This window comes from Benincasa hispida, chromosome 3 (genome assembly GCF_009727055.1).
Source record: "Benincasa hispida cultivar B227 chromosome 3, ASM972705v1, whole genome shotgun sequence".
In the NCBI taxonomy this organism is placed as follows: domain Eukaryota; kingdom Viridiplantae; phylum Streptophyta; class Magnoliopsida; order Cucurbitales; family Cucurbitaceae; genus Benincasa; species Benincasa hispida.
This window is the reverse complement of record NC_052351.1, coordinates 55,571,285-55,595,628: the sequence shown is the minus strand read 5'-3', so window position 1 is coordinate 55,595,628 and position 24,344 is coordinate 55,571,285. Positions and strand designations below refer to the sequence as shown.

General features: G+C 35.8%; 1 protein-coding gene and 1 long non-coding RNA gene across 2 annotated transcripts; one reads left to right on the top strand and one right to left on the bottom strand.

Moving 5' to 3' along the window:
- Window positions 1-1,273: 1,273 nt before the first annotated feature.
- Window positions 1,274-3,850, bottom strand: LOC120074574. The gene is made up of 5 exons (XR_005481016.1): window positions 3,711-3,850; window positions 3,494-3,639; window positions 3,339-3,415; window positions 2,267-2,472; window positions 1,274-1,633 (listed from the first exon to the last, which is right to left on the bottom strand). It is a non-coding gene; the product is annotated as an uncharacterized LOC120074574 (long non-coding RNA).
- Window positions 3,097-5,926, top strand: LOC120074573 (cytokinin dehydrogenase 1). Its single transcript, XM_039027732.1, has 5 exons — window positions 3,097-3,908; window positions 4,248-4,375; window positions 4,467-4,727; window positions 4,812-5,074; window positions 5,164-5,926. The coding sequence occupies exons 1-5, from the start codon at window positions 3,257-3,259 to the stop codon at window positions 5,486-5,488; spliced, it is 1,629 nt and encodes a 542-aa protein (XP_038883660.1). The 5' UTR covers window positions 3,097-3,256; the 3' UTR covers window positions 5,489-5,926.
- The last annotated feature ends 18,418 nt before the right edge of the window (window positions 5,927-24,344 follow it).

Below are 24,344 nucleotides of genomic sequence, written 5' to 3'. Positions count from 1 at the left end.
GGATGATCAGCCACACTGGGACTAAGACAGGACCTAGACTCCTATTGAAGTTGGTCATAGAGAATTATTTTCTCCAATGGGCGAAAGCCTAACGAAGCAATTATACTTGATTTCTACAAATGTTTCCAAAATTCAAACGAAGTTTTATTAGCTATAAAAGGTAGTTTTTAAAACACTTGTTTTTGTATTTGAAACTTGGATTAAGAATCCAAATATTTCTCTAAGATAGATTAAAAAAAAAAAAAATAGTAAAAAAATTATGAGGATACAAGCACACTTTTCAAAAACTAAAAACTAAAAATGAAATCATTATTATAAGAGCCTTAGGAACGAGATAGATGCAATATTTTTATTGTTGTTCACATTGTTTTAACTGTTCTATGGAACGACTCAAATTATTCCTCCCCAAAATATATAATAATTTGAAATGCATACTAACTTTAACCTATATAATAAGTCACTCAATCATATCTCTTGTGGGAACATAAAATGAAAAGCTACTTTTCAAAAGAACTCCCAAACAATTTTAATATTCTCTTCCTTCTTTTTAGATTGGTGATGGTGAGTTTGAATGATAATTGTACACACACACATGAATGTTACAAAAAGCAACCATTTTGAGGAGTTCTCTCTAGCAAACTCACCCACCTTCATGGGCCAGAGTCCAACTTTCCATACAAAAGAATAATAATATTGGGGCAACTGAAATTGAAATTAGAATCATTGCCATCCAATCAAACAATGGAATCAATTTTTTTTCTTTTGTAATTCCATTTCTACCAAACCCAAACATACCCTCCTTCTCAAGTCCTTTGTCTAAGCCTCTTCTTCCTCTCTTTTCAAAATCTTTCTTTATCTTCCTTTTCTTGGGCCACTACACCCCCTTATGAAGATCACATGTCTAGGGCCCCACCCCTTCACAATCCCCTCTCTCTCATAACCTCCATTAGAAGTTTGAAAATGAAACCATATACCTTTTAAATCCACAAAAAAAGATAATGAATTATCACATGGTAGTAAATTGAGCTTTCAGTACATTGGATTGACCAAAACTTATATGAAAACCCTAGTAAATTGGAATTAAATCTCGAGAATCTCTAATTCTCAATCACTAAATCTCCATTTCGATATAATTTCAATCCTAAGAATTGGGTTAGACACGGATTGCCTTAAGATCAATGCTTTTGAGACAAAAATACATGATGATCAAACAATTTAAAATTCGAACACTCGACGAGATATGATGATCAATCTCACTTGAAAACAGCATGAATTGGAAAATTTAAGCTCTCGTGCCTAAACTTGAAAACAGCACAAAAAGTTAAAATTCAATTCATGGTAGAACTGATCAGACAACCTAAAGGTAAAACTTTAGATAGCCTTCCAATAAGAACCCTAATGCCACATCATAGATCATAGTAAAATGACAACAATAGCCCTACTTAATTTATAATAAATAAGACAAGTTGAAAAATACTAAAATTATATGAAAATTATTAAATAAAAATATAAATAATAATTTGATGCACGAGACAGTTCATGTCAGAGACCCTTGTTCTTCTTGCTGTTGATGCTATGCACTCATTATATATGTTGATATATCTTTCATCTTTCCTTTTCAAACACTTGTTTCCTGCACCCAAAAACAACTTTTGTCACTCGCTGAATCAAAGAAAACATAAAATCAAAGTCTAGATGCAGTTGAATTTGAATATAATTCACTTGGTGGTACTAGTTTTCATTTCACTTAAGAAAAAGAATTGACACCAAACAGTCCCTTGATTGTGTTTGAATACCTTTTGAAAATTATAATCTAAATGATTAAATGTACCTCTAACTTAAACAACTTCAGTCTAATAGAAACACTATTCGAAATGACATCGAATGGAGAGATTTAAGAACAGTTGTAAAAATCAACGTATGAAGCTTTGTTTGCACATTAATTCCTAATTATTTCCCTTTCAAAAATGTGTGTTTGTCAACATTCAACATATCTATCATGCTTATTCTGTTTACTTTTTCTATCAACTGTGGAGGATTGAGCTAGTTTCACGTGCACCTGTACGAATCTTTCGATCATTATTCGACCTCACAAAAAATCAGCATCAGAGAATCTCCTAAGACGATTTCAACCAGAATTCACACTATATCTTACTTAGTATACAATGTAAATTGTGTTTGTCTCTTAAGAAAATTTTGATGGTTGAGCTAAATCAAAGATGGTGTTACGAAAATCGACATCGAAAAAACTCAAGATTATGCTTACCCTTTTGGAATTTTGATGGATCATATGCAAGACTAATGTTGAAATTATGTAGACATAACTGTATAAGTCATTGGTAAGAGCTGTCAAAGCACAATATATACTCTTGTGAAGAAAAAAAAAACTGGAGTGGGCCCCAGTAATCTGACTCCCCAGACACTCAGCTTGAAGAAGCATAAAACTTAGTAGGGGCCAGCCCGCCATTCACTCTGCAATAGAGAAATTGAATTCAGATTGTACAATATATGTATATAGCAGACAAACAGTGAAAATTCAACCAATTACAGTAGTTTTGCAGTCACATTCAGTGTGTAAAAAGAAGACAAAACAGTGAATTTAGGCAGTGATTGGTATTAGAAGAAACATAAAATCTTTGCTTCATGTAGTAATAAACACCACCCTGCACCTTCCTCAATGAATGGTCAAGGTGAATTTTTGTTTTCAAGAGAAATTTGGTTGAGAACTGTTTCCAGAAAGTGCCAATAGTGAAAAGGAAAAGGAAATATATTTTATGGTCTTTTTTTGGCAGTTCTTTTTCCACTTTCAATTTTTTCTTTATGACATTTTTAAAAAATTGCGAATAAAGAAAAATCTATAGATGATAAACTATATCGCTGATAGACTCCTATTAGTGGTTGATTATATCACTAATAAACTCCAAGAACTAAAAGTAAATTTTGTTATATCTACTAATACTTTGGGTCTTATTGCTATATTTGCAACGACGCTCTTTTTTTTTTTTTTTTTTTTTATCTCCTCTGTTTTTTAACCTCAAAAAGGTGAACCAAAAGAAGTACTTGTAGCTAGCTTGCCTAAAGTCACCACTAACTATGTGTTTGACTATGCCTCCCAAGAACTTCTTTAAATTCCCCTTCATTCCACTCAATCCCTTAGGCTCCTCTTCACCTCTCCTTTTGCTTTGCCTCTCAAAGAACATAACAGTGAAGCTCTCTCTCTTCCTCTTTCTCTCTCAAAGCATACTCTCAAGGAAAGATGGAGTCACCACCTTCTGGCTTCATCAAACAAACCATTATTTTCCTCAAGTTATACATAATTCTATACATCAGTTACATACCTGACAGTACTAACCACCTATTTGCAGCCTCAATAATTCCTCCTCATTTTGGTTCTTCAGATATATCAACTTATGCACTGCAAACACTTGAATTAGATGGATACCTCAGCTTTGAAAATAATCATCAAGCAGCAACAGATTTTGGAAACAGATACCATTCACTCCCATTAGCTGTTTTACATCCAAAATCCGTCGCCGATATTTCAAGCACGATAAACCATATTTTCAGAATGGGATATGCATCGGACTTGACGGTTGCAGCTAGAGGTCATGGGCATTCCATCCAAGGTCAAGCTCAAGCCTATAATGGTGTAGTTATCAGTATGGAATCATTTAAGGGAGCAGAAATGAAAATAAATGCAGGGGAATTACCTTATGTGGATGTTTCAGCTGGAGAGCTGTGGATAAATATCTTGCATGAAACTCTTAAACAAGGGTTGGCACCAAAATCTTGGACAGATTACTTGCATCTTACTGTTGGAGGGACCTTGTCAAATGCTGGCATTAGTGGGCAGGCTTTCAGGCATGGACCCCAAATCAGCAATGTTTATCAGCTGGAAGTTGTCACAGGTAACCTTCATACTGTTCATTTTATTCCTTACCAAAAGTTTTTTTTCGTTTTTCTTTTTTTGTTTTTTTTACCAGAACAGTGTAGTTTGATATCATAACATATCATGTAACATCACTTGTCATTTCACAAAGAAGAAACTTTTTTTTTCCATGGTAATGTTAAAGTTTAAAATGACAACAGTGACTACTTTCTATGCACTGTTCTAGTTTTTTCAACTCATTGATCTTAATAAAAAGCTTTAAGAGTATTGCTGCAACTATATGCATTTCAAGGTCTGGGAATCTTTCAGGAAAAAAAACAATAAAGTCTATAAAGCCTGATATCTGAAATTTTTGCAGGAAAAGGAGAAGTGGTTGTCTGTTCAGAGAATCAAAATGCAGACCTTTTCCATGCTGTTCTTGGTGGGCTTGGACAGTTTGGCATCATAACAAGGGCAAGAATTTCTTTGGAAAAGGCACCAAAAATGGTAAGAGCATATTCCATTTCGTTACATCGAGGTACCAAAATGTTCCAGTGATGCTTCTTTGTTTGAAACACAATCCATCATTATTTTTTAGGTAAAATGGATAAGAGTGTTGTACTCAGACTTCTCCAAATTTACAAGAGACCAAGAGTATCTGATATCATCCAGTGATCAATTTGATTATATTGAAGGATTTGTATTTATTAATAGAACTGGTCTCCTCAACAACTGGAGATCCTCTTTCAATCCCAAAGAACCACTTCAAGCCAGCAAATTCAATTCAGATGGAAAAATTTTCTTCTGCTTGGAAATAGCAAAGTACTTCAACCCGGATGAAATCGACTTTATGAACAAGGTAAGGAATCATCAGAATTTGTGCGATCTAAACAAAAACTGCCCCATAAATACTTCTTGTTAACTTCTTTTTCTTCTAATGCAGCAAGTTGAAAGCTTGTTGGCAGAGTTGAGCTATATTCCATCAACCCTCTTCACATCAGAAGTTACTTACCTGGATTTCCTCGATCGAGTACACGTCTCCGAGAACAAGCTACGTGCGAAAGGTTTATGGGAAATTCCTCATCCATGGTTAAATCTACTAATTCCCAGAAGCCAAATACATGATTTTGCTAACGAGGTCTTTGGTAACATCCTTAAGGATACTAGCAATGGACCCATCATAATCTACCCAGTTAACAAATCCAAGTAATTGTCTCATAACTTACTCATTATTAAGAAAACTTGCTTTTTATAATGCCCATAGTCTCATTCTTCATTAATATTCATTGGTTCAGGTGGAACAACAGAACATCTTTGGTCACTCCAGATGAAGATATTTTCTACTTAGTGGCATTCTTATCTTCTGCAGTTCCATCTTCCTTAGGAACAGATGGCTTAGAACACATTTTAGAACAAAATCAAAGAATTTTGGATTACTGTATTGATTTCCTCCCTGGTGTTAAGCAATATCTCCCCCACTACAGCACCCAAGACGAATGGAGATCTCACTTTGGGCCCAAGTGGCAGACTATCTTGCAAAGGAAATCTATCTATGATCCTTTGGCAATTCTTGCTCCTGGTCAGAGGATATTCCAAAGGGGCATTATTCCCTTCTTATGATACTTGATCTGATTAAGCAACACATAAAAAATTTCCTTAAAGAATGTGAAAGCTATGATGACAAAAAAACTGTAAATTAAATGAGAAATCACATTATGCTGTTAGGGATCTTATCAATTATCAGAAAAAAAAAAAAAATATAACAAGCCATTCTGGTGAGTTTTCTTGAGGACCCTGATAGGCATAACGAATACACCGACTTAGAAACGTTGAAACACTGCCCTGTTGAATGTCCCCAATAATCTAGCTGGGACAGTCATCTTCCTTATGTATTCTTCTGTATATATACATATGTTTATACGCTACATGTACCGTTAAGCAGTTAAGTGCAAATATATAGTAAGCAATTAAGGATCTTTGCTTATATATGTGTGCAATGTACATGTATGTGTATCTATATATGCATTGAAGTAAAATTATATCTATGATTCAGATGTATCACCACTCCAAAGGAGGCCTAAATTTACAAATGTCACCTTCCTCTCTTCATCAAACTACATAAATCATAGACCCTAGTTAAACGCTAAAAAGGTGGGGAACAAGACTCGTTACGATAGGAAAGAGAAATGACTAAAAGAAACGATAATTCTCACTTCTTAAACAGCCTATATCCTCCACACCTAATCAAAATTTTGATAGATTATCCAACCTGATCCATTAGCAAGCCTTTGTTTAGTCATTCAGATAGTTGCTGGCGTTTTTTTTAGCCATGCATTACACAACTCATGTGGATGTAGATGTGTGATGATCTCTTTCCGTTTCAATTTCGGCGAACGTTTAACATGCAAGCATGAGACCAATAAGCATAATCTGTTCTATACACCAAATACATAGGCATCTCATGCTCAAGTCCAACCATTGTATTCTCAACAATGAACAACACAATAGCATCATTCTCAATTAATACCCAACACAACATTTGAAGTACATCCCCAAGCTCCGCAAACACCATCACCACATCCCCAACAATCTCATTTTTCAAACTTCAAGTTCCTATCAAATCAAAACAACCTATAAGAATAGCAATTGCCCTAGATTTCAGATGAAGAGTAGTCTACTGTAAAGAACAAAAGAGAACAAGAAAATTCTAAAGCCATAGTTATGACAAAGTATAGTGAGCTTGTTAACATGGGCTAATCCAATACTACCCATCTCTGGAAAAGATGAAGCCCTTCCATAAGAAATTTTCAATGAAAAAGTTCAGACCAGAAGATGATCGAAGAGCATGGTGTTGTAACATTTTGGCCTCACAAATGGAATTGACTTTCATACCCACTTTGAGATTTTGATTCAACATGAATGAAACTGTAGATTGTTCTTTGTTGGTAAAGAATCAAGTCCGATTCATAATGTAAATCATAACATCAATATTCTTATCGTGGTGGGCAAAAATATTAGGGTACCTTATGGGCACTTGCATGAGAGAAAGCTCTAAAGTGATTAGACCCCATGTAATTTTTGGAGGTCAAAGCCAGTGGACATATGTTGAAAATCATTAATATTGTTTATGTTAAACTAACAGGGGGAAAATTGTAAATATAGCAATCAACCCCAAAGTACTAAGAGGAATAGCATAATGTCAAAGAATCTATAGATATAACAAAATTTAGATTAACTACGGAAATTATCACTAATATGAGTCTATATAGAGTCAACACTCATAGATTTTGCTATATTTGAATATAATTATTAACCTTAAAAGTGTTACTCATTGCAATGTACCAATTTAAGTCTAGTTTGATAAGGACTTTTTGTATGAGGGGTTCAAATGAAATTTGGTCCATATTTTAAAATTGAATGAAAAATGGCATTCTACTCGAGTCAATACATTGTGAAATTACCACTTAGACCCTGTGAACAACTTGCACTCGCGTGACGACCAATGCTCAATGCTTGTTTTTTGATTCACTCTCTCGATTAACGGTGATAGTCGGTTCGGTTTGGTCGGTTTTGGGGCCAACCAAAAACAAAACCAAACCAATGATTTTACAAATAAATGATTCAAACCAATGTCCAATAAAGAATAAAACCAATTGATTGGTTTTTATTTAGTTCGATTTATTATCAGTTTTGTTTTCGATTTGTGGTTTTTTTTTTCTTTCTAATTTTTTCTTTTTCTTTTTAATTTTGTTTTCAATTGGTTGCTTTTGTTAATTTTAAATTAAAATTGAATCTACTTCTTTTATAGATTGAAATTTGATATATTTTTTTTCTTGGCAGTTTTTAAATAGCAACATACAACATAATAATTTGTAAAATTCTTAAATTTTAGGTGAATTTAAGTTGAATACTTTAAGTTATTGATTTTTATTTCCCGTTAATTTTGGTTTTCTTTTATTTTAACCAAATTTTAATTTGATAAGATAATTAATTTAAATTTATTGGCAAAAAAATTTAAAATTTGGAGTTTTGAAGGAATTAGAATTTAGGAATGGAAAAGAAGAAACTGGGATTTAAAATTTTATTCTCCTAATTTTGGAATTTGGATATAAAATTTAGTTGAAGAATTAGGATAAGATAACTAGATTATTTTATTTGGAACTCATTCAACCAAATATTTGAAAAGATTTGAAAAAAAAATGGATTTAATAAAAATTTGGAAACTTGAATTTGTTTGAGAAGGAAAATGAGAGGGATTTGATAATATATGTAAAAAGTGAAAGGAAATTACCTTGGGTCTCTCTCTCACTACCCGCGTGAAGCCCCCCGTCTCTGTTTTCTTTCTTGCGTGAATAAAGCCGACGCCACTAAACCCCTAGCCGCTGGCTTCCGTTCAATCTCTGTCGCCCGCCGGTCGTTCTCGCCATCGGTCACGTCCGCGTCGCTGCCCAGATCTGGAGCCGCCCGCCTCAGCCACCCGGTCGCCGCCCGCACTCCGAACGTCGTGCCCAACCGTCGTCATCAACGTCTCTTCAGCCGAGCCCCACTGTCCAACTTCCTTTCGCCGCCGTCAATGTTATTACCACCGAAATGAGTGATTTTGATGAGTTTTGGATTTTTTTTTAAGGGTTTTGAGCATCCATTAACTTTTGGCTTCAAATTATTGACCCCCACGTAATGTTGGTAGATTCAAGTTACGGCAGGGGCCATTAGCGTTCTGTTTAACGAAGTTCAAGGGTTTCCAATGACTTTTGGTAATGTTTAAGGTTTCTAACCCAATTAGAGTGATTCAATGGTGCTGTAAGTCGGGTTTTAATCGTCGAAATGTTGATGTTTGGCCTAATATCGTGTTGATTTGGAAGTGTTGAAGTGGATTCAAACCAAATCATACCTTGGGTAAGATTGTTTGTAATTATTTGGCATTATTTGGATGTATGGAATTAGACCTTGGTTATTAATTTTAAACTTGTGTTTAGCTTGATTCAGGATTCAAGGATTCTTGTGAAGATTGTCTCAAACAATATTTTGAGCTTAATTTCGAGATAAATGTCTTATTATTGGTTTGTTTTCGAACTAGTCATCCCAACCATATAATGATGATAAGAATGTATGTGATTATAAATGTTATGAACTGTTTCTACAATTCTATGATGTATTGACTATGGTGATCTAGAAAATTTTTATGGGGTATGTGATTGTGATTATGATAAAAGATATATATGTGAACTGATGCATGCTAAGTATTTATGGTAACTATTAGCCTTTTTATTCGGACAGTGTAAACTATTATGACTATTTTGTGTTCCTCTGGGTTCACATCTATGATTGTTTATGGACCTTGGGGTACAAACCTATGATTGATATGTACTCTCCTACGACTAATATATGTACCTTTGGGATACACACCTACGACTGATATGTGTACCTTAGGGGATACATGCCTACGACTGATATGTGTACCTTAGAGATACATGCCTACGACTGATATGTGTACCTTAGAGATACATGCCTACGACTGATATGTGTACCTTAGGGTTACACGCCTACGACATGTGTTCCTTCAAGTTCGCATTTACAACTGAATTGTGACCCTTCGAGATCACCTCGACTGATATGTGTACCTTTGTGATACACGTCTATGACTGATACGTGCTCCTTCAGGTTCACATTTACAACTAAATTGTAACCCTACAACTAAATTGTAACCCTTTGAGATCATCACGAATAATATGTTATAGGATGTATATTGTTGTCTAGATAGGAAGGTTAACATATTACCTAGATGGCTCAGTAGTGGGTCACTTACTAGCTTCCGCTCAATTTATGTTTTCTAGTTATTTAAAAGTTTTGATTTATAATTCGATGTTGGTCGAAAATTTTATCTATTTGAATGTTAATTTTCTTAGACGTTTTAGGGGCCCAAACAAAGGATTTAATTATTTGTTTATTTATTAATTTTATAGGTTTTGAAAGTTATCTTTATCGTTTTAATAAATTTTATTTTTCTCAATGGTCAAAATGCTTGGGTTTTAAATATGAATTTATGAGTAACGGCCCATGTTTTAGATCTCGAAATGTTGGGTTGTTATATAATTGGGTTTTCTTATCCTAAACAACAAATATATACACACTATAGTTAAGATACTAAAAGATACCAAATGTTAGAGTTTATTTTTAAGGGTATGTATATACCCCCAGTTCACTTCAGTTTTGATTGGTTTTTCAAATAAAAAATTGATCCGAATAAATACTTTTTGGTTTTCTTCACATACAAACGAATATGTCTAATTTTGTAATAAAAAACCAAACCAAACCATAGGATTGGTTTGGATTGGTCTGGTTTTTCAATTTTTCGATTTTTATTGCACTTTTACTCTCGATACTCGATGTTCGCTATCATCCTGACTTTTTGAATTATACTCACTTCACGCTATAGATTATTGTTACTCAACACTGCACCTTACTCTCAATCCTTGTCTGTGTCATGTTGCCTTCCTAGTAATTAATGCTCGTACAAACATGCACTACAATGAAAATTTGTTGACAATACACACAATCCTTTCAAATCAATTTAAAGAAAAGTGATTTCTAAGTTAGGTTATGTTTCCTTACGATAAAGAACACAATACAACTCAAAATTACTCTCAAACTCCACACATATATGCAAGAAAATCAATAACAAGCCAATTGCAAAGTCTTTAAGAAATCAACATTACAACGTTATAAAAGCTTTTGAATCAATATAAACAATAACTTTCACACATTAAGTAAATGTATACCTACATACGGTTCCTTTTTTATTTCGAATGTTGTGTGAGACATAACACTTAGCCAAGAGAACGAGTGAGCATGTGTGAGGATGTGAATGGGTGTGTATTATGATCACGAGCGACAAGCGAGTAACTTGTAGTGGCATGAGAGAGAGAAAGGGGAGAGAAAAGAAGAAAAACCAATAGCAAGACATTGGATCGAGAGCAAGACAAGAAGAGCTAGAGTCACGACCAGAAAGCGAGCATCGAGAATTTAACAGAACTATATTTTTAGTTTAACAACTTTTTTATATTATTTTTGAAGGATGGACAAGAAGTCTCTATTCATTCAATATGGTGGTTCATTGGATGACAAGAAACAATTCTATAGTGGAGGTCATTTGAAGGGTAATAGTTTCGAGCACATCGAAGTGTAATGTAATTGAGAGATCGATTATATGAACTTACAGAAGTTAGTTCATTAGAGTTCAACATTTGGAAACCTAGAAAGTGATACCAACCAATGTATGGAGACGATGATGTTATTCCTACTAGTGGTAGTAATGACTTGGATGTCTTTTCATCGGTGATCTTGATGGAAAATGATAGCATGAACCCCTGGGATTCATATACTACCCAATGTAACTCTAATTGAGGGGTTGTAATGATGAATGGGACGCATGTAAAGAAAACGGTTATAATGTGACCATGAAAGAGGTTGTGAATGACATTGGTTTTGAGACAGTTATAAATGAAAACCTAGATGATGTGACCATGGATGGGTTTGAGATTTTTGAGAATACAACAAATATGTCACATCTAACTCTGGTTACTAACGGGAGTGTTTATTCTATAGAAAATGTGTCGTGTCCGACTCTAGTTGTTTCACGAGTGGTCTTTCAATTGTAAATGTACCACAACAGACTCTGATTCTCTATAATGGGTTAGTTCATTTTATTGAAAATGTGTCTTGTCGGACTCAGACAACAACATAGTATTGTCTTTCATAAGTTAGACCATTTGTGAGTATTGTCAAAACTAGAGACTTGATCATGCAACCGCATTCTTCTTCGAGGGTGGATATTTAGGTAGACAATTTATTTATTATTATTATTATTTTTGCAAGAATAAGTTGAAGATAGGGTTACCAATATTGATTAGTAAGAAGAATTTTAAGCTATAGGTTAAGAATCAAATAAAAATTTGTATAATGTGTAATGTATCCACGAGACATGTAAATGGAAAGTTCGTGCAATCAAAATGGAGGTTGTGACATCTTCATGATCACAAAGTATACAGCTGTTGACAGTAGCTCGATTGAAGTTTTGAATCACAACCATAGGCAAGCTAATGGTTTCACAATTGAGTAGTTAATTAAAGACAAGTTTGGTGTTGGTCAAAGTTGAAGGACTATGAGATCCGATGCGGAAGCGGGGATCGTGTCCCAATTTCAATTTTCATAGTGAATTAGAATTCTAGAAACTTAGTTTATGCATTTTAAAGAAAAATAATAATTTTTCAGCATGCTTTAAAATAGTAAAGAAGAGGAATTAGGTTTGGATTACTGACCCTTGAAGTCTAGAGATCTTCACGAAATTCCTCTTTGATCCAGTCACGAACTTTCAAATTTGAAACTCGTATCGGACCTAAACCCAATGTGGACACCACCACAAATGAGTCTTCTGAAAGAACTGTGAAGTTCTGTAGTGGGAGCGGAGATTGGCCCAATTTTAATTTTCACATAAAATAAAATTATAGTACATAATTTATACAATTAATATTTAATTTACAACATGCAAGGAAGAAGGAGGAAAAGATCTTACCCTTGAAGATACTGAAACCTTCTTCACGAATCTTCTCCTCTTCGATCACGAATAATCATGATCCAACGAACGGTAAATCCAAGAGACACCATTACAAGAATTACCTTTGTATTCTCTTAGGATGAGAATTTTTCAAGAGTGTGTGGACTCTAAGATTTTGGAAGAGGGAGATAATTTGAGAGAGAGGGAAAAATTCTTGGGAGATTTTTGGCAGATCTTGAAAAACACAGTAGCCTCTGTATTTGTAAAATCTTTTATGAAGAAGGTGAATCTCTTCCGTGGAAAAATAGCCCCACATGTTAGTGATTAAGAGAATTAAGGGGAGGGAAGTTATTTCCCTCCCTTTATTTTTGAAATTTAAAAATTAAATTATAATTATATATATATAATAACTAACTTATTATATGTATCTATATGTTATATCATATATAACACAACATATAGTTTTTATATTGTATCAAATACAATATAACCTATAGTTTTAATTCTCTCAATAATGCATGGTATCTAATATAAACCACATTTATACTAAATAAAATTATATGAATCCCATTCATATAATTAATATTTGAATCATATTCAAATATTTAATTCCTTTCTAAATAAACTTTATATTATAATGTATCGAATACATGATATTAATTATATCACATATAATTAATTCATTCAATTAATTTGAACAATTCAAATCAATCCAAAATTAATTCCCAATAATCCTTGTTGAGCTATAGAGGGAACTTAGACTTGTAGATTGAAGCTTCAATGGTACTTGAATAATTAATTAAACTCCTTTAAATTATTCAACATCCATTAACCGTTGGTCACTCCACTAAAGACCAACAATTGCACTCTTCGCACTACAAATATATTTCTGTGTCCATTGGATATAAACAGTCAACAGTATGATAACCCTTCACAAATTGCTCGTAAGTACAACTAGGCCAAAATTATCATTTTTCTACTATAGTTACATCTAACTCCTTAAATACCACTGATCCCTTTAATGAACAATAAGTCATAGTCCAGCTATCACCAAATCCCTCTCGAGCCAAGAAAGGGTGTGGTGCCACATTGTTCACATTATTCAAGCCCCAGACTCAGCCCTTAAGGGAGTAATTTATTTACTTACCCCGAGGTTAAGGAAGGAAGGAATTCCATCTTGTGTAGTTGTGTTCCCAGCTCCCCAATGAAACAAATCCCCAAAATGATAGGTTTATTTAGTCGACAATATGGCCGCTCTCACCAATGAAAATCAAAAGACTGCATTCATAGGCAAAAGTTCACAACTCACTCAAGATTCAAGTCATGTCACCTATGATCATCCTAGTGAAATGTAAGTCTTTATTATGAACGATGTTATATAATAAGACTAGTCATTTTGTCGTTTGGTCATATACAAACTCCTTTCTATAGAATACCTCCGTTCACATGTCTCCACATGAATGATCAGGATCAAATAATTTGTAGCACTTTACAACAATTTTAACATCTATAAAATGAGTCATATTCGTAGTGTCATTAGGATAAGGTACCCAGCCTTATACATCTATTATATACCATTTAGGTTATCACTTAAATATGATCCACCTGTATGTCTTTACATACATGTTTAAGCTACATAAGATAACCTTGGATGTTAGTTTATTGGTCTGTGGGTTAATGCTGCTAAATGTCGAATAAAACATCTCATATTTTATTAAATAAATAAAATGTTTATACATTACCATTACAAATTACATGCCCCACGAGATTTAGGGTTTCAATCCCAACACCTTCTGTATTCTCTTTAGGGGTTGAGAACTAACAGGAGCTGTGAACTCTATTAATTTTTGGGGGAGGGAGGAAAAATTTTTAAAGGAGAATTTTCTGTAGGAGAATTATGATTTGAGAGAATTTCACACACGTAGACTCTGTAATCTTCTGTGAAGAAGATGAAGAAAATGTAAAAATCCAACTCCTCACTACCATGATTTTTTTAAAAGTATTAAGGGGAAGAAAGTTGTAACTCCCTCCGTTTAATTTAAAATTTAATTTATTTTAATTTCATAAATAAAATTTATATAATAACTAACTTTATATATATATATAAAACTATGTGTTATATCAAATATAACACATAACCTATAGTTTACATTATATCAAATATAATATAATCAATGATTTTAAAACTCTCAATAATTCATGGTATCTAATATAAATCAAATTTATATTCAATTTAATTATATGAATCTAATTCATACAATTAAGATTTGAATCATATCCAAATATTTAATTCCTCTCAAAATAAACTTTGTATTATAATGTATCAAATACATTATATTAATTAATTCACATATAACTAATTTAAATTAATTATATCATATATAATTAACTCCCTCAATTAATTTGAACCATTCAAAATCCAAAATTAATTCTCAATAATCCCAGTTGAGCTGTAGAGGGGATCTTATGGACCTGTAGATTGAAGTGCCAATGGTACTTAAATAATTAATTAAAGTTCTTTAATTAAATTACTCAACATTCATTAACTGTCAATCACTCCACTAAAAGCTGACAGCTGCACTCTTCGTACTACAGATATATTTCTGTGTCCATTCACTTAATAAATTGCTCGTAAGTACAGTTGGACCAAAATTATCGTTTTGCCCCTATAGTTACATCTAACTCCTTAGGTACCACTGATTCCTCTAATAAACATTAAGGCATAGTCCAACTATGTCCATACCCCTCTCAAGCCAAGAGAAGGTGTAGCGCTACAATGTTCAAGCTCTGAAATCAGCCCTTAAGGGAGTAATTTATCTACTTACCTCGACATTAGGGAAGGAGTGAATTTCATCTTGAATCAGAAGAATCTCCAAAATGGTAGGCATATTGAATCGGCGATCTGACAACTCTCGCTCATGCAAATCAAAAGATTGCTTTCATAGGCAGGAGTTCACAACTCACTCAGGATTCTAGTCATGTCACATATGGTCATTCTGGTGAAATCTAAGTCTCTATTATTAATGGCGTTATATAATAAGACCATTCATTTCATGGTCCAATCTAATACAAATCCTTTTGTATAGGACACCCCCGCTCACATGTCTCTACATGAATGATCAGGATTAGATCATTTGTAGAACTTTACAACAATTGTAACATTTACAAAAAGCTGTATTCGTAGTGTCACCAAGATAAGGTACCCAGCCTTCCATCTACTACAGACCATTTAAGTTATCACTTAAACATGATAAACCTATATGTCTCTACATACATGTTTAAGCTACAAAAGATAACCTTGGATGATAGTTTATTGGTTTTATAGGTTAATGCTACTAAATGTCGAATAAAATACCTCATATTTTATTAAATAAATAAACTGTTTGTACATTATAATTAAAAACTACAAAAATCACGAAATTTAGGACATCCAATGTAAGACCCTAACACTAAATCTAAAGTGGGAGGTTAAATAGAGAAGAAAAATCCTAAGTAAGGATATTGGGGCAAAGAGTGAAAAACATTAATACTAAATTATCCAAAAAGGTGACCAATGGGCCAACGCATATGGAAGGCTTAGGCATGTTAAACGCAAGAGTGCATGGAGAATGGAAGCAAGGAGACTTGAAAAATGGCTTAGGGCTTGCATACAACCAATGCAAATGCATGCACAAGACATGTGGACATGAGCAAGAGGCATGCGTCGAGTGGGCATGCCAAGCGCATAGGCCATGCGTCGATGATAAGCGCACAGGCCATGTGTCGATGCCAAGCGCATAGGCCATGCGTCGAGGCCAAGCGCGCAGCCCATGCGTCGAACAGGTATGCCGAGCGCCCTNGCCCATGCGTCGAACAGGTATGCCGAGCGCCCTACCTATGCGTCGAGCAGGCAAGCCATCCTATGCGTCAAGCGCTACTGAGTCTGTCGAGCAGACATGCGTTGATGCTCTATGCCAAATGCATGCCCATGTGGCAAGGCATACCCATGCGGCGAGACACGCCCACACGGCCGAGCGCACCTATGCGACCGAGTGCGCCTATGCGACCAAGAGCGCCTATGCGACCAAACACGCCTATGCGGTCAAGCGCGCCTTTACAGCCAAGCAAGCAAGCGCTTAGGCAACATGCCCATGCGTCGATGGTCAGCGTCGTGCGTCTATGCTAAGTAGGCCGAGCAAGCATACCTAGCAAGCCATGCGTCGAGGGTGAGCGGCCACTCTATGCGTTGGTGATGGCTGACTCATGCGATGGCTAAGTGGAATTTCAATGGAGGTAAGTTGATGCGTTAAGGACAAAGAGTAAGGCTAATTGATGGAAAGGAACTCCAAGGGAAGATGCCAATAGTATACGATCATAAGTCTTAAACAATTTAAATGGAGTAATATGTTTAAGTATTTAAGTGATTTAGGTGGCAAAAGGCAGTTCACACAAAATTCTAGCAGGAGGTGGACAAAGGAGATTTCATGCAATGGAGGTCTTATCACCCTAAGCAGGAGGTGAGTGAAGGAGATTACATGCAAAAAATGAAATTTTGGCTGGCAAGTTGAGGTGAGAACAACTCAAGGCTAGGTTGGAGTAGGCTAAGTGTTGGCAGCTCCAAAGTGAGACAAATGGGAGTTGAGTTGTCACAAGGGGTGAGTTTGGAATGGCTATAAATAGAGGGGTTGGGCGAGAAGGATTTATTCATACCATCACCAAAATCTTGTGTTGAGAGCATATTTAGAGTGTTACGTTTGAGTTATTAGACTGCCAAGTTAATTGGAGTTTCAAAAGAAACAAAGGTTGCATTGGTGAAGCATTGAGCCAGATCAGACGCACAGCCAGCCAGCGCATCCAGCACATTATGCGCATACCTTGCACCGCTGCGCCCGTCCAACAGCGCGCCTTGATCGAAGCATCCTGCGCACTAGCCCACCCAGCAGCCCCACCATGCGACGCATTATGCCCAGCGCAGCAGCCCCACCGTGCAATGCACACTCAACGCGTCAGCCCCTGTGCGGCACCGCACGCCCACCCTATACACAGCCAAATGCCCAGCTGCTTACCACAGTCCAAATAACCTCTAAAGAGGCTAATTTTAGGATTTTGGCTAAATTGGAGTAGGAGAAGCTGGTACTTTCATTATATAATGGTATTTTGGGTATTTTGACATTATTTATTGATATAACAAGTATTAATTGAGGAATTTTCATTGATATGGAGGAACTCTCAGGAAGGTATTCTCAAGGTGATTTAGTGGAAAAACTTGCTTGCAGTGAGTGGTTACTTAGTTTTATGCGTTGATATTTGGATAAATGCATATATAAGTGCAAGATGCATGCTTATGATGTTATGTTGTTTGCCATGATATTGTTTGTGTTGTGTAATTTTTATGGAAACTGAGATTATACCCGGACTACATAAGTTAGCATGCTTAAAAAAGGGTACTTGGCGGGAAAATATAATCGGCCTTGGTCGGCGGGAAATAATAGTCAGTGACGACTGGCAAGAAATATAGTCAAGTTACCTAAGCATGACTAGTGGGAAAAGAATTGTCGATGTGCACATTGGAGGGAAAAGTGGGTTATAGGAAAGTTTCCATAAAAAGTTATTATGATTAATAGTATGTACATGATATGAACATGCCAAGTATAGCATGGAACTGGAGGATGATGATTGAATGAATTTACACATGATCATGCATAAATTATACTGAAATTGTGATTATGTGATTGACTTCCCAAAAATATGTTTTGCAAAGTGATTATTATTTTAAAAGCACCACTCATTGGGCTTAGTAGCTCACACTTTTCCAAATGTTTTCTTCTATCCCCCCTCCAGGTAGCAGAGCGGAGCGTTCAGGAAGGAGTCTACAAACCACCAAAACACCAGGACTTGGTAAATTCTCAGGGCACGTCTCAGATCATGTGATAAAAGAATATAGGAAATTGAACTATATGTATGAAAGTTAGATAGATTATTGTAAACATGTTAAAGTCTTTAATAGATAAGGGGGGAAATGTTAAATTAAAATGTTGTCTTGGAATACTACTGGTGTATCCTCATACTCCCTTCCAAAGTCTTGCGGGCTAAGGCTAGGGAGGGGGTGGACATCCAACCCCAACAATCTCCATGTCCTAAAGCTAGTGGGTGTACTATTGGGATTGGTGTCCTAATTCTCCTAGAGTCTCGTTGTTTTGTAAAGATACACATTGTTCAATGAATAAAATAAGTGTTATTTAATTCTGGCATTTACTCATATCCAATAAACAAAGCTCCTCGGTTATCTTATGTGAAATTAAATCATGTATATGTGATATACAAGTGGATCATGCCTTAAGTGATAACCTAAATCGGTCTATAGTATAAGGATTTAAGGTGAGATACGCGATCCTTGTGACACTACAAATATAGCCCACTTTGTAGAGGTTTACAAGTATTGTAAACTACTACAAATGGTAGATCCTGACCATTCCTGTGGAGACGTGCGAGCGAGGGTGTCCTATACAAAGAGTTTGTATAAGACCTGGACATGAAATGACTAGACTCAGTATATAATGTCGTCGATACTAGAGACTTACATTCACCTAAATAAACCATAGGTTGACACCACCTCATCCTGAGTGTTTTGGAAACTCCTGCTTTTTGAGGACGGTCCTTTGATTAGTATGGGTGAGAGTGGCCAAATTGCCAACTCAACATGCCTACCTTTTTGGGGACTTGTCTGATCTAGGAGCTGAGAACTCAATCCACAAGATAGAATTCACTCCTTTCCCGAAACAGGGATAAGTAGAGAGATTGCTCCCTTAAGGGCTGATTCCGGGGCTTGAACACAGGCCACAGCTTCTCTTTGGAAGAGAAGACTCAGTCATAGTAGGACTACGATTTATGTTCATTAGAGAGATCAGTGGTACTTAAGAGACAGATGTAACTACTGGGGTATAAACAGTTATTGGCCCAGCTGTACTTACGAGCGATCTGTGAAGGGTTGTCACACTGCTGAATGGTTTAAGATGGACACATAATATTTCTGTAGTGAGATTCAACTTTCGATCTTTAGTGGAGTGCTTGGCAGTTAACAGATGGTGGATCTCGTGACTAAAGAGTTCAGTCAGTTATTCACGTACCGTTGGAGCTTCAGATCTACAAGTCCATGAGGTCCCCTAGGTAGCTTGGATTTTGTTGAAGATCAGTTCTTGTGTTGATTTGAAATGTTCAAATTGACAAGAGGTATTTGATTATATATGATTATAATCGGTATGATGTATGAGATACATCAAGTGGAGGATTGATGTAAATGAGATTTACATTAAGAACCATGGAATAGAAAAAAAAAAACTATGGTTTATATGTTTCATGAGATGAAATATTAAAACTATAGGTTATAAATATAGTATGATAAGTTGGTTATCATTTATGTTTATAATAATATTAATTATTAGATAATTAATTTTTTTCTTTTAAATAACCAAAGTAGTGGGTGGTGGATCATGGTAACCGTGAGTTTAAAAGAAAAGTGGTTTCCTATTTTGAAACGATCATGCAGTGTTTACTAAACGATCGCATAGCTTTGCTAGACGATCGCTGGCCCAAGGTAAACGATTGTGTAAAGTCTATACGCGACAGACCGAGCTAAACGATAGAGTAAAACGATCACATAACTTTTACTAGACGATACATAGTTTTTCCTAAACAATTGGCATCGACCTATAAGATAGGTCTCCGACTTCTCCCACTTGCCCAGTCGTGTACACAATCATCGTTTCCTCCGTTCGTCTGTCTCATATCAAGTTCGAAGAGAGCCCACGTTCTGGATTCTCACACCGAGAATATCAAGGTCGCCTTGTTGGTGGTGTCAAACTCAACTCGACATTGTCGAGGTTTTCTGGAGGCCGTTTATGGTGCTATGGAGGCCGTTCGTGTTGTGGAGTTGTTCGTGACCGAGGAGATCGTTGAGGATGAGCGCAAATTGTTCGTGCTGTGTTCGTGCGGTGTTGCGGTCGTGTAGATCGAGCGCTCATGGTTACGATTGTTCAATCAGAGTCGCGCATTGGAGCGTGGAGATGTTTTTGCATACGTGCGTAGAGTTTGTTTTCTATGAATTTGTATTTATTCATGCTCTAATTTCTCTGTATAATCACATAACCGTTTGTTTGCAAGTCGACTGTAAATGATTTGTTAATTCATGATTGTAATTTGCAATAGTCTTGTTCCGCTGCTCATGGAAATCACGCTTCCGATTTCCTTCAATTGGTATCGGAGCCAGGTTCTCTGATATTCCAAATTATAGATCTGAATCGAACATTTTTTACAGTCGCGATGGGTTTCTGCATTTGTAGGTAACCGTTTTCTGCATTTGTGGATGATTTTGATGAATGTTTCAGGTTTAAATTGCCTTTTTGTTAAAGCTTTCATTATTACAAAGTGTTAATTGTAAGGGCCCCTGTGTTTTTGGGCGAAATTAACTTTGCAATCGAGTCTGTAATTCGAAAAGTTCGAGTTCGTCGAGTCGTTCGTGATGAAGCTTCGGCACATGGGGATGCAGTTCTCAACGAAGAAAAAGATCAAGCGTTGATCGGATCGTGTAGCCTCACGTAAACGATGTAGGGATTTTACTAAGCGATCTTTTAGATTTTTCGTTCTATACGAACATATAGTATTTTCTAATCGATCGTTTAGCTAATGCTAAGTGATGGGGTAAATCGTTTACCATATCGCGTGGCGTTGGTTGCGCGATCGCGTAGGTGCTGGAGGTAGGCGATCGTAGTGGGAGCATGTGATGCTCGTCGTTTAGTAGAAGGTGCGCGAAGTTCGCACTAGACGATCATGTATGTTAGCAAGCTTCATCGCTTAGTTACTACCTATATGATCGTGCGTATGCGATGCGAGACGCTAGCTAAGCGATTGCTTAGGTGATATGCTTGCGCGGCATTGTAATCGCTTAGACGATCGCAAAAGGCAGGCGTTGTACAGAGTGCACTAAGCAATCATGTACTTCAGGCTTCATCGCTTAGTAAAGGTACACGATCGTGTTGTAATACTAAACGATCGTTTTGGATTTTTCTAGACGATTGTATAGTAATGTTAAATGATCGTTTAACTCTAGAGCGCTGGTAAGCGATAGAGCAAAGAGTTTGTTTTATCATGTAGACGATCGCGGGTGCTTAGTACACGATTATTTGGAGAAGCGATGCTTTTGCGAGCGATTCAAGACCCGATTTGTCTGTTTGAACCGGAGACTCCTTGTCTTATAATAGATAGCTTTTCTTTTGTGTTTTAAGGCCAATTTTTACCCGTTCATCAAATTTATTGCTTATATATGTGATGTATGGTTCTTATATGTCAAAGTGTTTTTCTATGTAGTTAAAAACCCCTTAGGTTGTGCAATTATTCATGCAACATGTATTATAAATGTTATAATATTGCATGAAGAAATTACTTGAAAGCATGCACATGCATCATGAAATAATTAAGAGTTATATTTGTGCAATTATTCATGCAACATGTATTATAAATGTTATAATATTGCATGAAGAAATTACTTTGAAAGCTGCACATGCATCATGAAAATAAGAGTTATATTTTGCATTGTATAGCATTATCATGCATCATCCTTATATTATAAATGTTATAGTCTAGGGTGAATGGAAGCATGTTTTTCTTGTTTCATTGTTGTTTTGTATTAAGTGTTATATAAAAGAAGTAGCAATGATAGACAATGCATTGAGCATGACACTTAGGCCGTTTTATAAGCGTTATGAATGCCTTGCATGTGTTAGCTCGCATTGTGGTGGTTGTTTCTGTTTATAAATGTTTATAAAGAAAATTAGACCTAAAATCAATAATTCAGAGTTACATGCAGACTTAGGATGAACTCAAGTTTTTTTAAAAGGGTTTTAAAATTGGATTGAGATAGACCTAAGTTCAAATGGTTCTAAGAGTTTTGGTAACCTAGATTAATCTTTTAAAATCGGTTTAAGAGGATTAAATTAGTTGGAATAAAAGATTAAATATTTTTTGTAAACCTATCTATAGGGGACCTTTAGTCTAAGGTAGGTTCTGGCTAGGCTGGGGTTCTTTAAGTTGACGAGAAACGTAACAACCCCTACCTGGGAACCTACCTGGGAAGGTGAATTAGATAGATTTTCAACAAGCATGTGACGTTTTGGTCAAAAGACTCCGTTAAAGAGTTTTAATGGATGATTGATCAAAAGTTGTTCAAACTATCCAAGGTAAATGTTACTCTTGAAAAACCTAAAAAAGTCACTTAGTTAAAATCCTTAGCCGTGTTTTTTCTAAGTAAACTAAACCCTTAGGTTATAAAATAGAGGAGAAGGCGTATCAGATATGTCTATGATTCCACTAACGTTTCTCCCTGTATGTTCACACCATGAGATTCATGCTTGGCCTCGAGATGACCCAAGATGCATCCCCCTTAGGATGGTGTTTGTATGAGTCAATATCAAGGTGGACAGAGAGAGTTTTTATAGTAAGTGGGTGAAGGGTGTGTGTCAACATTGTTGGGGTTGATGCCCTAAAGTCTCGTGTTCTATAATTTGTAAATAGTATATACGAACACCAATGATTGTTAATATATGATATTTACTTCACATCTTGTTGTTTTGCTCGATTATTTGTTTTATTTGCTTTACCACAAACCAATAAACATAAAATCCCTGGTTATATGTATGTGACTCAAGCACATATGTAGTGGCATACAAGTGGATCATGTCTTGAGTGATAACCAAAATGGTCTGTAGTATATGGATACAGGAGGGAAACCTTATCCTGGTAATGCTACGGATGCGGCCCGCTTTGTGGAATGGTCACAAGTGTTGTGACTTGCCTCAGATGGTCTAATCCCGATCATTCGTGTTGGGGACATGCGAGTGGGGGCGTCCTATACAAAGAGTTTGTATAAGACCTGGCCACGAAGTGTTAATGTCTTATTATATAACACCGTTCATGACCGAGACTTCACTTCACTAGGATAACCATAGGTAACATGACCTCAATCCTGAGTGAGTTGGGAACTTCTGCCATTGAGGGCGGTCCTTTGATTTGTATGGGTGCGAGTGGCCAAGTCGCTGATATAAACCTACCATTTTGGGGATTCATTTGATATGGGAGTTGGGAACTCAGTTACACAAGATGGAATTCACTCCTTCCCCAAGGTAGGGGTAAGTAGATAGATGATGCATTATTTTATGAGGTGGAATTATGAATGAAATGCGATGATGAAAATGCATTGAGCACTCAAGTTTTCTTAGTGGAATCCAAGTGTAAACCCCACTAAGTTTCCTGGTAAGTCCAGGGTCGAACTCAGGGACTTGGGAAAACAATATGCGGTGGTAATTTTTAGGAAGACTTTGTGGTAATTAAATAAATCAAGTAGTTATTGGGAATGTTGTTTGCAGTAATAAAAATAAAAAAATGCGGCGGAGTTTTGAAAAGAGTTGATAAAATAGAAGATGCGATGAGTAAGCGGTGAACAGGTTGAGAAGGGTTCGGCTAACACTTCCTAGGATGCGTTCATGTGATGCAATCATGCAACACACATACAATAGTAAACCATCTCTCGATGCGAATGCTACGGCTTCTAATGCTAGAACACATGGGATATATGCGATAAGTCTATAGGACCTACATATAAGCCTCTATTCTTATTTATGTGATGACAAAATGACACACAAATAAGGTGACCACATAATATCATACCTATCTCTAGGATGCATGCGATGCAGGTTGACAAACAAAGCTTATCTCTAAGTCCTTATCTCTTGTTTATACAGATCTAATCTTGCTCTCTCGAGTCTAGTGATAACTTGTAGAAATACAAGTTATTTGTGCTGTTTTATTTAGATATTGTGGAAAAAAGAGAGGAAAATTGCGTCGATAGTATAAGAATTGGCTGAGAAATATGAAAATTATGAAATTTCGTAA